This window comes from Periplaneta americana, chromosome 6 (genome assembly GCF_040183065.1).
Source record: "Periplaneta americana isolate PAMFEO1 chromosome 6, P.americana_PAMFEO1_priV1, whole genome shotgun sequence".
In the NCBI taxonomy this organism is placed as follows: Eukaryota; Metazoa; Arthropoda; class Insecta; order Blattodea; family Blattidae; genus Periplaneta; species Periplaneta americana.
The window spans coordinates 147,070,130-147,087,095 of record NC_091122.1 but is presented as its reverse complement, the minus strand read 5'-3'; the positions used below and the strand labels follow the sequence as shown (position 1 = coordinate 147,087,095).

At 35.9% G+C, this 16,966-nt stretch overlaps 1 protein-coding gene across 8 annotated transcripts in view; it reads right to left on the bottom strand.

The window, feature by feature from the left end:
- The window catches only part of LOC138701890 (phospholipid-transporting ATPase ABCA3-like), a 196,313-nt gene that overhangs the window by 27,212 nt on the left and 152,135 nt on the right, over positions 1-16,966 (bottom strand). For 7 of the 8 annotated variants that reach the window (XM_069829239.1, XM_069829240.1, XM_069829242.1 and 4 more), the window contains 6 exons: positions 16,323-16,477; positions 15,086-15,241; positions 11,391-11,601; positions 8,576-8,825; positions 6,629-6,753; positions 4,348-4,407 (listed from right to left, as the gene is read on the bottom strand). In XM_069829239.1, coding sequence (XP_069685340.1) covers positions 4,348-4,407; positions 6,629-6,753; positions 8,576-8,825; positions 11,391-11,601; positions 15,086-15,241; positions 16,323-16,477 — 957 coding nt within the window. The remainder of the gene's footprint in view (positions 1-4,347; positions 4,408-6,628; positions 6,754-8,575; positions 8,826-11,390; positions 11,602-15,085; positions 15,242-16,322; positions 16,478-16,966) is intronic. The other variant, XM_069829243.1, reaches the window with a different exon arrangement.

Below are 16,966 nucleotides of genomic sequence, written 5' to 3'. Positions count from 1 at the left end.
GGAAGTGATTCCATTGGACGTGGTCACCCAAGTTACATTGGTTCATGACCTAACTACTAATAACATTAGCATTCGGCTGTGACTCATAATGTTGTTACAGTAAGAAATGGAAATTTTATCATTTTTTGTTTTACCATGAATCCCAAAACAAGTACCCATACTCTATGTGGGAAAGACGTATTTTATGTCAGAAATAAACTATACTAAAGACTATATGCAATGACTTCTACATCGGACAGATTGGAAGATCATTTCAAACACGTTATAAGGAACATATCACAGACATAACCAAACTACACAACAATTCAACCTACACAGAACACATCACAAACTCCAATCACAACTACAGCAACATAGACACTGACATGAAAATACTACACATCCAGCAAATAAAAAAAAAACAAATCTGACATTCTAGAACAATATGAAATTTACAAACATACAAAAACACACTCCCAGCACATCCTGAACACTCAACTCAATTTCAAAACACACACCTTTTTCGACAAAAATCATGAACACACCCCACCACAACAGGAACCCAGAAGATAGAGCGCGAGACGTTTACTAGGCTTTGGATAATGAAGAATATCACTTCGAAACTATTCAGCCAGGTAAATTTCTCATAAAGAAGTTATAAAGTTAATCAGTGTAGCCTATATCAAAGATCACATTAGGAGGAATGTAGGGAATATTATAAAACCGAGGCTGGATGAAAGCTTGAACAGATTTTATTCCTAGTCTACAGAAAAAGAAGGCGACAACTTTGCTTTTTTTTCCACTGTACAGTAATCATAGGCTTCACTTGTGCTCTTTGAGAAAAATTGGCTTGGAGTGAACTACAAACAAAAAGTAACTAAACATTTGTGCCCAATCACGCTGCTTTGCACAAAGAGATATGGGTAAGTAGGCATTTTATTCACAGTAGAGATAAATGAGATGTTCAGCATTTTTTGATAGTCTTACTCAACTAAATTGTTATTTTACAGATATCCATACCAAACTCCTATCAAGTTATATGATTATTTGCTCATCACTTAATCTAACGGAATTCGTTTTAATTGCCATACTAATTTTTTGTCTTGCATTTTACTGAGGATAGTTAGGTTTAAGATTGTAATAATTTTAATTTTTTTATTTTTTTATTTTATGTTTCAACACGTTTGGGAACACTGGTATGACTGAGCTGCAAGGACATGTGACAAAGCAGTGCATTTTTGTAACTCCTCAAAGTGTTATTCGAGTATTTACATTTAATTTAAATGACTGTAGCATGCTAACACCTAAGTATATTTTAAAGTTTTCGCAGTATAAAATGTGGAACAAAGACTTTGGGTTTCTGCACTGTGTCATAGACGTAAAATCACCATTTCAGAGTTATGTAGAGGCCTCACCAGATAGCAAATAGGGAACAAAGTAGTCTTCGTAACGGATCCAAAAATAAATTACCGGTACTGCTTATCACTACTTCCTCTGGTGATGAGCATAAACGAAACACCGAAAAGGTTAATGTTACCATATTTATGACACGTGTAGAAATCCAGAAACTTCGCAACTTGGCACTACTGTACCGGTACTTCATATTAAAGAAAATATACTTAGGAATGCAACAGTCTCTTAAGTAGAACATACATGAATTGCAGGCACTACTGGGTGTTCATTTCAAAGTGTGTCATGACATCACTGTTGTGAGTCAGCGATTTGAAGCGAGTTTCAGCTTTTATGTCAGAGAAGTTGCCTATATTCAAGGCGTTCAATCTGAACTTGAGAACGTGTACGGTATAACTTGAACGTCGTAGCAACAGATGGCGGTCTGTACAGTCTGTGTGCTACCATAACCTCTTTCGAACTGTGTTTTGCGCGGCCAAGTCGTACGCAGGGTATTTGTTATCGGTTGCGTATGGTAACATTCCACAATACAAATCAAATGCTTCGTGTCCATGTTAACCGTCGAAGTTAATGTCAATGAATACGTTAGTAATCGTCTTGGCTCTCTCCCCATATCCCGACAGTAAGAAAAAAACTCACCTCAGTAGACTACTGTTTCTATACAGTTCACATTCCTACCACTACTGGCATTACCGTACGTATCGGTACGTACTCTTCAGAATGAACGCCGTACTTGCTAGGTAACTTCTCTGCCACATAGGTAATTCGACTTTGCCGAAGTGTAGGAAGATTGAATTCTCTAGGCTCATCGGCTAGCCACATGACGGCATACAGCGAGCCATGACACACTTTGAACTGAACACCCAGTATTTTTCTTAAACACACCAAAATTGCTACCGTATTGTCAGTTATTTGTAATTAATTTGTAAATAAGTACTAATATTCATAAAACATAATACCGGTACAAGATGTACACAAAATATTTCCAAAATATAAATAAATGGATTTCTATAGAAGGTAAAGTAACTTACAGCTATTTTGTTTCTTTACCACTAGGTGCAACTTACTCTCACAGCTATGTTATTAGCTTCCCTTACACGTCTTACTGTACATTGTGTACACTAGCTAAGACCAAGACCTGAGGTAACACGATAATGCAGGTCAAACATGGCAATTGGACTAACGCAGTTCTTATGGAAGGGCATTTAGTTTCCTCTTTTGGCAGTCTGTATGAGCCAGAATTTCATTTGCGTGATCGTATAATACAGGGTGGGGCATGGGAACCAAGTGTTTTTTAAATGGCTTGTACTCTGTCATTATGAAAGGGAGAGACGTGCGGCATGTGACATTCCATTCCGTGGCTCATAGCATTTCACCTGCAGTCGGCATCATGGAGCAGTGGACGCATGTTTGCGTATGATTGTTTTGTTAGAAATGGCGAGTCGGTGACCTCGATACGGCGTGAGTTTTGCTACAGATTCAATATTAATCGCAATGATTCTGTTCCCGTGCGTGACACAATCTTATGTTGGGTTAAAAAATCTTAAAAAAAAAAAAAGGCGCAATACTGAAGAATAAATCGTCCGGCCCCCAACACAGAGTGCGTACTCCAGAAAATTTTCAGTCAGGTAAGCGATACTGCGCAGCCCAGGCCACTCTGCTCGAAGACATTCAGCTGCTCTTGGAATCAGCAATCGTACGGTAAGACGGATTTTGCATGGCGATTTACATTTACACCCATACAAGATAGGTGGTTTCAGCAAGATGGGGCCACGGCGCATATCTCCAGAGCGTCAATGGCAGTTCTTTGTCTCCTGTTTTCCAGTCGTCTCATTTCGAGATTTGGTGATGTTCCATGGCTCCCTCGGTCCCCTGACCTGTCCACGTGATTTTTTTCTATGTGAGTACCTAAAGGCACGTGTTTACGAGGATAAGCCCCGAATATTAGATGAATTAAAGGACACAGTACGTCAACACATCACCCAAATCAACAGAGATCCCCTGGAAAGAATAGAGGTGAATTTTCGTCAGCACCTTAAACAATGCTCAACACAGACGGACATCACATGCCAGATGTAATTTTCCGCTCATAATTGAAATGGTATGTTCTCACAAACGTTGTTCTATGAATAAAATGTGTTGAAAACAAAAACTAACTGTTTTATGATTATTTTAAAAACACTTGGTTCCTATGCCCCACCCTGTGTAAATGGATGTTTCTTTCAAATCTGGCTTTCAGAAGCAGACTTGAATAATTATTTTAAGGGAAAAATGGTTTCGGGACCGGGTATCAATTCTGGGACCTTTGGCTTAGTGTACCAATGCTCTACCGACTGAGCTACCCAGGAACTAAAAACAGACACAGTCTCAATTTTTCCCTTTATATCCACACACCTCAAGTGGGCTGACAAGATGCCAGAAACCCAACTTTGAGTGCACACAAACTCTGTGTGACTTGAATTGAGATTGTGTCAGATTAAGTTTTTTCCGGGATTTTCCCCTCAACTCATTAAGAACAAATACTGGGTAACTTTCAGCGCTGGACTCATTTTGCCAGCATTATCATCTTCATCTCACTCAGACGTTAGATATCCATAGCAGTTGATAAAGCGTCGTAAAATAACCAATTAAAAAAATAAAAACGAAGAGAAATAGTACTGCCATAAGTAGGCCTCTAATCATTTTTATTTCTTATTTTGCCGTGTTGTATAAATTTCTTTTATAATAAGTATACCATTGGTATCTATATCTGAGAATTTATTATTATTATTAAGCAAATTTCCTTGAAATTAAACTAACGAGATGTGTTAATTTGAAAATAATTAAGGAAGATCGAGATGTAACATGTATGTTCTACAAAATGATTTATATTGAAGTACTACACAAATACAACACTTTGAGGACGTATATTTTAACACAGTGTTAGTGCAATTCAATTTTTCAATATAAACAAGTCACCTATGAAACTTCCAGCATTTCCTGGGTTGGTATAAAGTCGTTTAAAATGTGTCACAAAACCTGAAAAACAGTGTGCAAGACCATTGGAAACTGAAATTAACATACACTGAAAACAGGAACTGAAGTCAAATAAAAAAAATTACAAATATTGAACAACATGTAATTGAGAAACGTGTTTAGTGGAGATAGTATGTCACACTGCTGAAGTGAAGAATATTCTTCGTGGAAAATAGTGCAAAACTCATGACATGCATTTCAATTCATCATCACTTTGAAGCCCAGCCATTTAGCGTCCTAATGAATGATTATATTATAGAATCCCAGATGTTTTTGGACTTCTTCAGAATCTCTCATCAAGATTCTGCTTTATTTTTTCTAAGAATCAAAGCAATTTCTGAAAGAAGATATAACTGAACTATCATTTTCGTATAGGAAATGACATTCCTTTACAAGTATGGAAATTTAAGAGAAAAATTTGAGCGAAATTTTATTTCAGACCTATTCTTTTATAAGAAAATTTGTGTAGAATTTTGACAGGCAGAATGGCAAATTACACCAACACTTGTTTTTTTTCTTTTTACACTGTTTTTCCCACTATACCACTAGACTGATTTTCCCTCCCCGAGCAACTTCACAGACACTATCTGGTTAGCCTTTTTAGCAGATAGAATTTTTTTTTTTTTTTTCAAGAAAATGTCTTCTACAGAAGTAATTTGTCTGTTGCTTGCCACTGCTCTTGGTGTTGTTTCCAGCACAGATATTTTATATACATATATAAACACCGTGGATCGTGTCCCGGTATAGCTCAGATGGAAAGAGCGCTCAGCACGCATAGCTGAGAGGTCCCGGGTTCGATTCCCGGTGTCGGAACGAATTTTTCTCAAATGAATATAAATATTTTACTTTTATTTGCAAGCTTTCGGCATTCGGGAGCTTGAGTTAAATACTTCCGAATGGGCTTTAGAGTCATGTCGGGCCCAGCCCACACAAAATGAAAAAATGAAAAAATGAATACTTTCCAACTATGAATCTAATCTAATATGATAATTTAATGTCAGTTGTTGTTCTGATTTTTGACTTCGTCTAGTGTATCTCACTAGTAATAATAATTATTGCATTGGTAGAAAACATCGTGTATTTGTAAAACATGTTATTTTGTATTATTTATAATCGCATTTTTTGTTTTGTATCTTACATTGTACTATTTATAGACGTGTCCAATATTAATTATAATTCTAATGATTTAAGAAACGACTAAATAAAGTGAACTGAATTTAACTGAATTTCGGTACCGGTAACAGGAATGTAGAGAAATGACTATTGCTTTCCTGGGCTTGATTTTAAGGACACATAATTCTTGTCCTGCCTCTGTGATCCACTGGATTCCAGACTCAGAGGTACTGGGTTCACTGCTTGGATTCGGCTCTCAGGGATTTTTCTTGAAGAAGAAAAGTTCCCTGGATGTCTAGAGTCTGGAAATTTGTATGAATACGTGTGTGATTGTGAATGTGCCGAGTTATTAATTAATCAATTTTCAAAATACAAAATACAGTACTAGTATATCAGGAGTTTCGCTGGGCAGAAACCAGAACACAAGTTTCAATTCAATGTCACGTTGTTGACATGTAAAGCCATCAGTTAGCACAACCAGTAAGCACTAACACTTTGTAGCTGTTAGAGAGTTAATAATGAATTAAAAAATCATTCTTATCACTTCAGAATTATGACAATGTTCTTTCACAGCTTCAAAAATACCATTATTATGAAGATTTTGGGTGCTTTACAAAACACGTAAACTTTGCTAAAAACAATGAACGAAAACAGATTGTTTACATGCCATTACTATAATTAGGTATTGCGTAAAATTTAAATTCTCACCGTATGTATTTTCTACGAAGAATTATAAGTTGCTACACAAGGATAGTGTAGACAAAAATACTCACCGATGGTTACAAAATGGTCACAAACCGAGTACAGAAGCTGTATAAGAATTTCGAGACGTTAAATACGTCAGTCTGAGCTACTCTAAGACGTGGATTACTAACATCAAACAATAGCCCGAGGATAGGTAGGACTTGGGCTTCAAAGTGATGCAATGTTTTGTCTCACTTGTATTTTGACATATTAGGAAGGTATTGTAATATGATTCATCCGCGTATAATTGACAATGTACAATAAATCACACTTCTACAGATACATAAATTACATACTTTCGTAAATTCTTAATGCCCGTTATATCGTGAACAATTATTTTGTATTACCATATTTACCAGTTACTTACATTTTGTTTCATTTGGCAATATGGAACTGTCGTCGATTTCAACGGATCCTGAATATACAACATTGTCAATGCCATTGGATTGATGGTGTTCTTCTGTATGATTACGTTCCACATCTTTACCAACCCTGAAAATTGGTTGGAAATTTATGTCATAATTATTGCTTAATTGTTTTTCTACTTACTGTATAATTGCTTTAGGCAACACACGATAAATGTTATATGGCACTTTTCATTTATTCATCTTGTTACGTTTTTCAATTAGTTTTCTGTAATTTTCACCGTAGAAACGTCAAGCACAGAAGTTCATGATTAATATAATGCATTTCGCCTCAAACATTTCCTCTCTTAAGAGATTATCCTACTTCACTCGACTTCACTTTGAAAGGTTAAATGTTCTGATTGAAATTTGAGTATCAGAGATATTTTATGCTTACTACTGGCACCTACTTTACGTGAAGAAATATTCAGTAAAATACCATTTAAGAAGCACGAGACGTGAAGAGGGGGTTCAAGATATGTAAAATAAAATCGTAAGACATTTGAGTACCTACGCTCTTCGTATATTCTTGAATATATATATATATATCAAACTGCACTTTATCCAAAACTCTGATTTGTCAAAAAAGACGAAAAACTAGTGCAGTTAAGACTTCAAAACGATGATTTTACTAGTAAAGTTACGGCAGATAAATTCCAGTTTGACTTCAAACGAGCAATGTATCAATTCTCTGCAAAATTCTGAACTGAAACATACCTTAATCCCGTATTTCATAATTTGGAGAAAGTATAGTTTGATTCTAGGCGACTCATATCTGAAGCGTCAAAAATAAGTATCATTCTTTCTGACTTCTTATTGTCCATATTTTTATTAGACCGATTGTGTGTTATTGCATATAAAAAGTTCGAAATGATATGGACACAAACACATGCAACTTTCAAGTATTTATTTTACATTGACCAATTTCTACGTTATTCACGACTTGGTCCAAAATTACTGGAACATTTTATGCAGTTAATTTAATTTAATTTAACTATTCTTCCGCAAACACTTCTAGAAATATACTCTATTTAATAATTCAGGTTAGATTGTTTACGTCCTCTTCCTCCACTTTGCCAAACAGCAATGTCCAGTTTGTAGATAGCCTATTTTATGATACGTGAAAATTTTAGTTTCCTAGAAGACAATTAAATAGTCCTAAACAATTTTGCATTGGCGATAGAAAATACGGAAAAGGAGAAGGTGATAGAAAACAAGGAGGAGACGAAGGAGAAGAAATAGGGGACGAGGAAGAAGAAAAGGGGGAGACGAAGGAGGAGAAAGAGAAGGAGAGGATGGAGGAGAAAAAGGGGGAGGAGGCAAAGAGAAGAAAAAGGAGGAGGAGACGAAGGAGAAGAAAGAAGGAGGAGGAGGAGACGACGGAGAAGAAAGAAGGAGGAGGAGAAGGAGACGAAGGAAGGGTGATGGAGGAGGAGGAAGAGGAGGAGGAGAAGGAGAAGAAAGAAAATTTGTTCCATATTCATAATAAATTTAGCCCATACACATCCCCTAAGGGCAAGGGCCTCCTGTTGTCACAGGGAATTGCTCATAAGTAGGTTCCTAAGGTGAGCGAGTCCTTGGGAGCTTGGTCATATTACTGATATTTCTTCGTTTCACTGTTCCTGACTTCCCTCTTCGATCATTTCTGCTATACTCATCCCCCACACTTCCTCTATATTCAGACACCAATAATTCGTGAATGATTTACACGTTATTGTGAATGCCACGTCTGTTATTGTCTATTCTCTCGCATGTTGCACTAACTAGAAATGAACGATGTTATCTGCTATAATTTTAGCATTAAATACTTCCTATGTAAATTTGTTTTGCATCTGTTGGGAATTTCTAGTGATATTTTCTCCCTTACTGTAGGTCTACTTCTAAACACATTAAAAAATATTCGAACTTACTTCATGAACACTTCCTCCATGGTAGTTAGGGACACACCGTAGCTTAGCAAGCCCAATTTGTTCTTGTTTTCTTCAAGTTTTGCTAACATTCCTTCAAATACCGAAGACTGATCTTCGTTCAGAAGGTAAGACAGTTCAGAGCCAATGTTCTGATCCACAACGAGATCTGGTATGTATTCCTGTAGAAGTCGTGTTACTGAATCTACATTGCAGTTCGATCCCTTCACAATTATCAGATGATAGCCAGCACCTGTATTTGAGACAAAGCATTTATAAAATTAGGTACTTCTTAATTTTAAAGGTCTACAGAAATTACGTATTGTGTTCTTAAGTACTGTAACTCAAATTTTTCGTTTTAGAGTAGTTTTGGTCTAAAAATGAAAATTAAGGTTAAGCAAAGAAGCTTATTTATTTTGCATTCTTGGATACAGTCTTAACACTTAAATGATAATTTATTGACTTTAGAGAATGACGCAAACCACGTCGAAACTAGTCAGCCAGGTAATTTACTACCAGAATTTATGTAATATTAACACAGTAAAGCAGTTATTACTTTTCAATAACGTTAATCAGTGTTTATTTATTTTTAATTATACAAAAACAAAAATCAATACCATATTTTTCACATTCTACAGTGAATAATATTTTTTTTTTATTTCCTTCGTATCTAAGGAAGTATTTAATACATTTTCTATACAAAGTTCTATGTCAAAACATGTGGGATTCACTTCGGTGATGTGTGATGAATTCAGAACATAAAAATAATAAAGCAAAGCACACATAGAATAATACTGTCGCAACTCCCAAAAATTTAATTTTGAATTGCAGGCAGTTTTATAATCTTTATTATTTAATCCTCTATCGAACAGTAGAATATCTCTAAGTTCAAGTGCAAAGTCTGCAGGACTCATAGTGATACTCTGTAATCCTGAGTTTTCATAGGGTACTACTTTGAAATGTTTATCTTGCATTTACTCAAAACTAACTTTTGGCAGTTAAGAACAGTATTGTTTTAAGGCTGCGATATTAATTTTAGGTTCTGAATCAGTCGCTGAAGAGACTCTCACATGTTAAATACAATGAATTTCATATGCTAGATTTTGGTTATGTTATCCATTGTACATTAATTTTTTCCCCCACAAACGGGATTAAAATAATCAGTAGATTTAAAACTGATATACCGGTATGCTGTCAACTTCAGGATGAAATTAGAGTGGATAAAAGTGCAGTGCATAATTTGTATTGAGTGAACCATTTCAAGCAGTGAAGTAGCTTTCTATTTCGTTAGAATTTAAATTTGTCTTCTGTCAGCGAAAGATTGCTCCTGTGCAAATTAGATCTAAATAATTAGACAAATTTATATAGAATTAAACTTAAATGTTAAGCTTACAAAATTTACTGCAAATTGCAGTGGCATAGCATGAAATTTTGAGCAGGGGAAGCTAACTCAAGTTGTCTTTCATGCAATATGAGAAAACGTATTACAAAAATACAGTCTTAAAATAAATGGTAGTCAATTTCAAGTCAGCAGTCGAAGATTGGTTGGAACATCGTAAGTAACACCAATAAGGCATGACCTCAAATGATACGTAATAAAATATGATTTCACGGTTTACACATATCTCTTAAAAAATAGACACGTATACGTATAACATTAGCTCACTCCCTGTCATACTTAGAGAAATCACAATATTAGTATCATTACGTAAGTATGCGTCTGTCTTTTGGTTGTGTCCTTCATTGACTGCAAGGGAGTCTGTCATTTGTTTTTTAAATCACACTTTTGTTCGTAAGTCAGTTTTGATAATACAAATTCAAGTAAATTAGTGTCAGGAACTGTTATTTCGCTCATTATTTATTATATCAGCCACAATGCACACTAACACTTCAACTGAAAACAACCGACGAAAAGGGATAACTCGGAAACTACTTATTTCAAATGTTAAAGCTAGCTTCTTTGCGAGCCTTGCGACTAGGGTAGCTTAGTTAGAAAGGAATGGAAAATCTGCGGGGTGGATTACACAGAAGAAACCGGTCTGCTTGGAAGCTGGTGTGTGCAGGCTTCTTGTTTACTGCTGCATCACAAATCATCCTGAGCTGCCGCATTACAATATTTAACGCGTAAATATAAATTCTATTAAAATTAATAAATAATTTTCTCCATAAACTGCAGGTTTATTATGAAATTATTATTAACTGGAGAAGCTAAGCTTTTTAGCTTACATTGACGCTACGCCACTGGCAAATTGACAGAAATTGTAAATGGTTTTGTTTTACGGAAATTTCATTACTCAAGCACTTGTTAAAAATTATATGAAAATAATTTTGCATTAATAAGTTCATAAGATGTTTATGTAAGAACACTTGAGAGACTTTGACGTAGGCTTGATTAAAATGTCCCATTCTGGCTTATATGGCTCTCGATAGTTAGTCAACGGTGTGGGGTTGCCACTTTACTTGAACTGGCAATGGAAATAGCATTTCCCCTATTTTAGATGTTATAATTATACCACAGTCTAGTATAAGAGTATACAGTCACGAAGCTTAAGTTGTTGAGGGTACTAGGAACAATAGACTGTGCTGGTACTATTTCGCATTGTCTGTGATGAGGCGATAGTAGTGATCCTAGTGGTTAGCAACTATCTATGGATGCATATTCCCTAAGTATTGAGCTTCGTGACTGTATATACTAGACTGTGATTATACTAACATTATTCGGATTCCAAGAGCTTTGCAAAACTTTTTTCTAGAATTTATAAATAAAAGATCATAGGATATGAAAAAGAACAGTCTCTATTAAGTAAAACAGACTTGCCATATTTCTTCTTCAGGAAGAAAGAGGAACCACAGCACTGAAGTTCTCCATCAGCCATAATAGCAATTCGGTCACCAAGTAGATCTGCCTCATCCATGAAGTGTGTGGTAAGCAGGATAGTACGTCCTTCTTTCTCTGCTTGCAACAGGTCCCACAACGCTCGTCTCGCTGCGGGATCTAAACCAGACGTTGGCTCATCGAACAAAACTATCTACAAAAAGAGTATAGAAGCATTTGAAATGTGGATATGGAGAAGGATGGAGCATGTGAAGTGGACAGACAGAATAAGAAACGAAGCTGTGTTGGAAAGAGTGGGTGAAGAAAAAATGATGCTAAACTGATCAGGAAGAGAAAAAGGAATTAGCTGGGTCACTGGCTGAGAAGACACTGCCTTCTGACGGATGTACTGGAAGGAATGGTGAACGGGAGAAGAGTTTGGGGCAGAAGAAGATATCAGATGATAGACGATATTAAGATATATGGATCATATGCGGAGACTAAGAGGAAGGCAGAAAATAGGAAAGACTGTAGAATGCTAGGTTTGCAGTGAAAGACCTGCCCATGGGCAGAATACTATGAATGAATGAAAAAGAGTATATACCGGTACATTTATATATTGTGTTGTTAAAATCAAAATAATATAGAAAAAGTAAGATGTATAATTTACACAGTACATTTATTTTGCTAGGTCCCCTTTCGAAAGCTCAGTAGGCTTATACAGTGTTTCAGAATTGGTGTTACAAACTTTCAGGGATGATGGCGAAGGGTACGTGTATCAATATGAGGTAATAACTGAGTCGAAAGTTATAAGCAAAAATAGTTGTGTGGAAATGGAATTGTAATTTGGCACCATGTGCCCTCCTTCCCTTAGCTTTTGGAACAGTCGTGGAAAAATGGTATGGGCCGGATGTCTGCTATGTGGGTACTTGGTCCAATACAATCTGTGAGCTTGTCTACTGTTCCCATTGTCTCATTCATATTTGAAAATCAAGTCTGCTTATTCCGCTCTCGTGTACTCCTCCATTTCACTAGGACTGATCGACTGTATAGGTTGCAGTGTCTAGTCGATCAGTCCTAGTGAAATGGAGGAGTACACGAGAGCAGAATAAGCAGACCTGATTTTCGAATACGGATGAGCCAATGGGAAAGGTAGACAAGCTCACAGATTGTATCAGGCCAGGTACCCACGTTGGTGACATCCGGACCATACCATTTCTCCACGACTGCTCCAAAAGTTAAGGGAAGGAGGGCACGTGGTGCCAAATTACAATTCCATTTCAACACAACTATTTTTGCTTATAACTTTCGACTCAGTCATTTCCGGACCATGGTTCCTATCTCAAATTGATACATGTACCCTTCGCCATCATCCCTGAAAGTTTGTAACACCAATTCGGAAACACCTTGTATGCGGCACTGAACAGAGAAACTGCCCATATGCAACCAGCAGAGCAATCGGTTGTGGGTTGTGAGTCAAGAACACGCGAGATAAACCGTAGAAAGGACTTTTTTTTAACAAGTTTAGAGAATTCTTACCACTTCAAAGACAATATTGAAAGTGTTCCCCATTTGGTGTGAGTCAGGCATTGTAACGTCTAAACTCATTTTGAACCACACGTAGCTACTCTGGTCCCGAAATATTTCCTTCTCGTGTTTTATGACGCCTTCGATTTGATTTCTTGTCGAATAGCCTACTGATAATAGTTTTGAATTTGTCCACTATTTTATGAACTGTTCCCCTATTAAGTGGATCAACTCTCGGAAATAGTTCCCGAAATTCTCACAGACATCTGACAGTTGATTCAATTTTAAAAGTTACAACAAATGAAAATTCTTTGTTCGGTAGAAAATCTTATAACTATGTCGCAAACATTACGTAGACACAGAGAAGTGAAATCTCACAGCACACATCTCTCAAAACTGACTCACGCATCATGCTGCCTTATCAATACCCGTCTTCTCGGCTTTTGTTTACATAACTGCCACTTACATATTCTGTATAGCAGCGAGCCCAAGCAAAATAAATGCACTATATATTACTAGTAAAACATTGTTAATATAATATATAATAAAGGGGAAAAGTGTTCATATAGTAAAGAGTAAAGGAAAATAGTGTTAATATCAGGGGCGATTTCTCAGGGCATGCTATGCTTGCTGCGCAAGCCCAATATTTTCGTAGAATGTGTATTTCTCAAAATGGGATTACGTACATTAAAATTGATTTCGATTTTTGGAATATTGTATAGGCGTAATACCATCCGCAGGCTGCACACGCAAGTATCGCAACGCTTGCTCGTTTCTCGGAGCTATAGGAAAGACGTAGAAATAGCGAGAATATGATGCGCGCACAAGTGCCTTCCTCCTTAGTCCGTCCTAGGCGCACATGCTTCTGTTATGTGTTGTTTGAAGCTCTGGTCCGAGAGCTACACCAACGACTATTTAACGTTACACAGAGCAATATTGGCAGCGGGAATGTGCTGTGATTTGCGAGTGCAATGTAATTGTATGAACGGAATGCATGTGTTAGCTGCTGCATGTATTATTAATTCTTAAACATTAATTTGAAGTATTGCAATGAGTTCGGAATTGTGTGTTATTGAAATCTTATTATTAAATCCATTTTCCCGAAAGAGTATTCAAGAGAAGACAGCCATAGAGAATATGTGCGCTTGTTCAGTGCATCTCAATACAAAAATATGCATTGGTTGGCAGGGTCGAAAAAACTAAATAAACTGTTTTGTTGGCCATGTTTGTTATATTATATCGAACTTCTACATCTGATAAGCGAATATGATCCAAGACTCATAATGATTTCATAATTATAAAATAAATTATTTATGTGGGTCTGATTATTTTTATTAATTATGAATTATTATATCCTTCCATCTTCCCCTATGAATAAAAGAGCAAGCCTAACTTTCGTGACTAGCATTCGCCCCTGGTTAATATAGTAAAAAGTAAAGGAAAATAATGTTAATACAGTAAAGAGTTAAGGGGAATAGTGTTCATATAGTAAAGAGCAAAGAGGAATAGTGTTAATGTAGTAAAGAGTAAAGGGGAATAGTGTTAATACAGTGTGTTTTATTACCATTAAGTACGAGAAAAATTCGTACCGGCACCGGGAATCGAACCCAGGACCTCTCAGCTGTGCGCGCTGAGTGCTCTTAACCAACTGAGCCATGCCGGGACATGATCCACGACGCCGGCCGAACTCCTCTCGTAGACCTCATTCATATTCGATACATATAGTGTGTTTTGTTTAAGTTACGTAAACTGAGTTGATAGTTGAGAATAAAAGTGGTGTTTGATCTGTTGGGTAGAGAAATTCATGATTTTAACAATAGGAACAGAGGAGAGAAAAGTAGCTGATGAGAAAAAGTAATGAAATGGCAAATAATGTAGTGATGAATAATGGTGTTTCCTAAATACATAAATGTGAAGGTACACCATGACATTATAGATGCAGTGTGACTAATAAATATCATATCATATAATAGTAAAATTGGAGTTTATCATTCTTTGAACCTCAAATATGAATTGTCTAGCTGAAGAAAGACCAATACAGCAGGAATGATTTATGAATAACGGTCTGCCCCTCTTTCTGGAAAACTTATATATTATATGTTTTTGATCTTAATATAATTCAATTGATCAGTGTAATATAGAAATAACACGAAAAACTATCTTGAACCCACCTTAGAACCGCCACACAGAGCTACTCCAGCAGCCAATTTCCTCTGCATTCCTCCCGACAGCGTTTGGCATTGAGAATGCTCTTTTGGTTCCAAGTCTAATAAGGAAACGTATTTCCGTATTTCTGTTTCTAATGCAGTACCAGACAGTCCTTTCATCTAAATTAGAAACAAAATTAGCATAATAGTTATTATAATTAATAATTAATTAATATTCAAAGTTTACATACAGTTTATTTAGTTATCCCGGTATATTTAAGTTACTTTTGAACCATTAACAAAAAAAAAGATGTTTCGCGATACATGACTTCACACAGAAGACACATAGCTCTCATTTTCTCATTTCCTAGACTTAAGAAAGGAGTGAAAATACTCAAGATTACATGTCAGTCACTTCACCAGAAAACTGAATGAGGGTTGAAGATTGCAGCAAAAATTAAATTATATTTTACCTTCTCATGAAATTAAGTTCGCTCCCTTCCAATTCAACATTCTTATACAACTCTTTTTTTAATAGAAATTGATAGTGAAGAAAAATAATTAGGCTATTTATGTCTACATTTTTTGTACAAATCTAATCGAAGTGTGAAAACGATGTATGCAAACGTGCAACAACACTTGAAGAGTACACGGGAAAAACGATTAAGGTCCATCAAAAATCGAAATTGAGTTAATAATGCTATCTTATAGTGGAAAGGAAGTAATATCATTTGGTCTAGCTAGTAATAAGAAATCATCGTTCTTGACATTCCACTACGTCAATTTCTATTAAATACACACATAACAAAGTATTAAGTGCTTAAACTTTAAAATTAGTTTTTTTCGAAACTTTCTAAAATGGACCTTGATCGTTATTCCCGTATACCGTTCATTTCAGAAGATCAGAAATTCATTACCGGTACATCTCTAATACGAATGAAGTCAATATGCATTATTTCGAATCCAATATCGTCACCTGAATATAAGAACTAGGTAACTCGAAATTTGCGTTCTTTTTAGTTATTTCTATCATAGCATAGCAAAAAACGCACAGAATGTGATGCAAGAACTAGGTAACTGATCGAACAATATCAGCAACATCTATTTCCCCATGTAAAATAGGTAAAAGAAAATAGTGCAATAAATAGGTAAAAACACAATATCTCAAAATATAAAAATTGAGTTACCTAGTTCTTACATTCATTTGACGATATGGTGAATTTTAAATCGCATAAATTATTTCTGAATTAAACCTGTTTACCTTTCCAAAGAAATAAAGGTGCTCCCTCACTGTGAGATCTTCAAACAGAACATTGTGCTGCGGACACAAGCCCAAGCTCTCCCTCACCATATGGATGTCTGTTCTTACATCGTAACCTCCAATGAGAGCCGTTCCACTTGTGGGTGTTATCATACCTTTATGACAAACAAATTAAATTACATAGTGCATACATTTTATCTTTCCATGCTCGTGACGTAAAGCGGATGCAGCAGTGCACAGTGCAACTTCACACATGCAAGCATGGAAAGATAAAATGTATGCACGATTATGTTTTGGTGTTATCACAACGAACACTAAACCAATGTGTCTAATAGAGTGACAAAATTGTAGTACAGTATTTTGGCTCTAATTTAAAATATACATTGCCATTGGTTATTAATTCCAGGAAAAAGACGTTGTTGCTACTTGAAAAAGTCGCTTAGGTCATTATTAACTCTAGGACAAAAACAGCAATATCTGGAACGTGAATACTAATAAATGTTGACGAGAATGCCAATATAGGTAGCAATTTGGAAAATATGGTCCGCATCATTAATTTCTTGAAGAGACAGAATTGATGATGATGATGATGATGATGATGATGATGATGATGATAATAATAATAATAATAATAATAATAATAA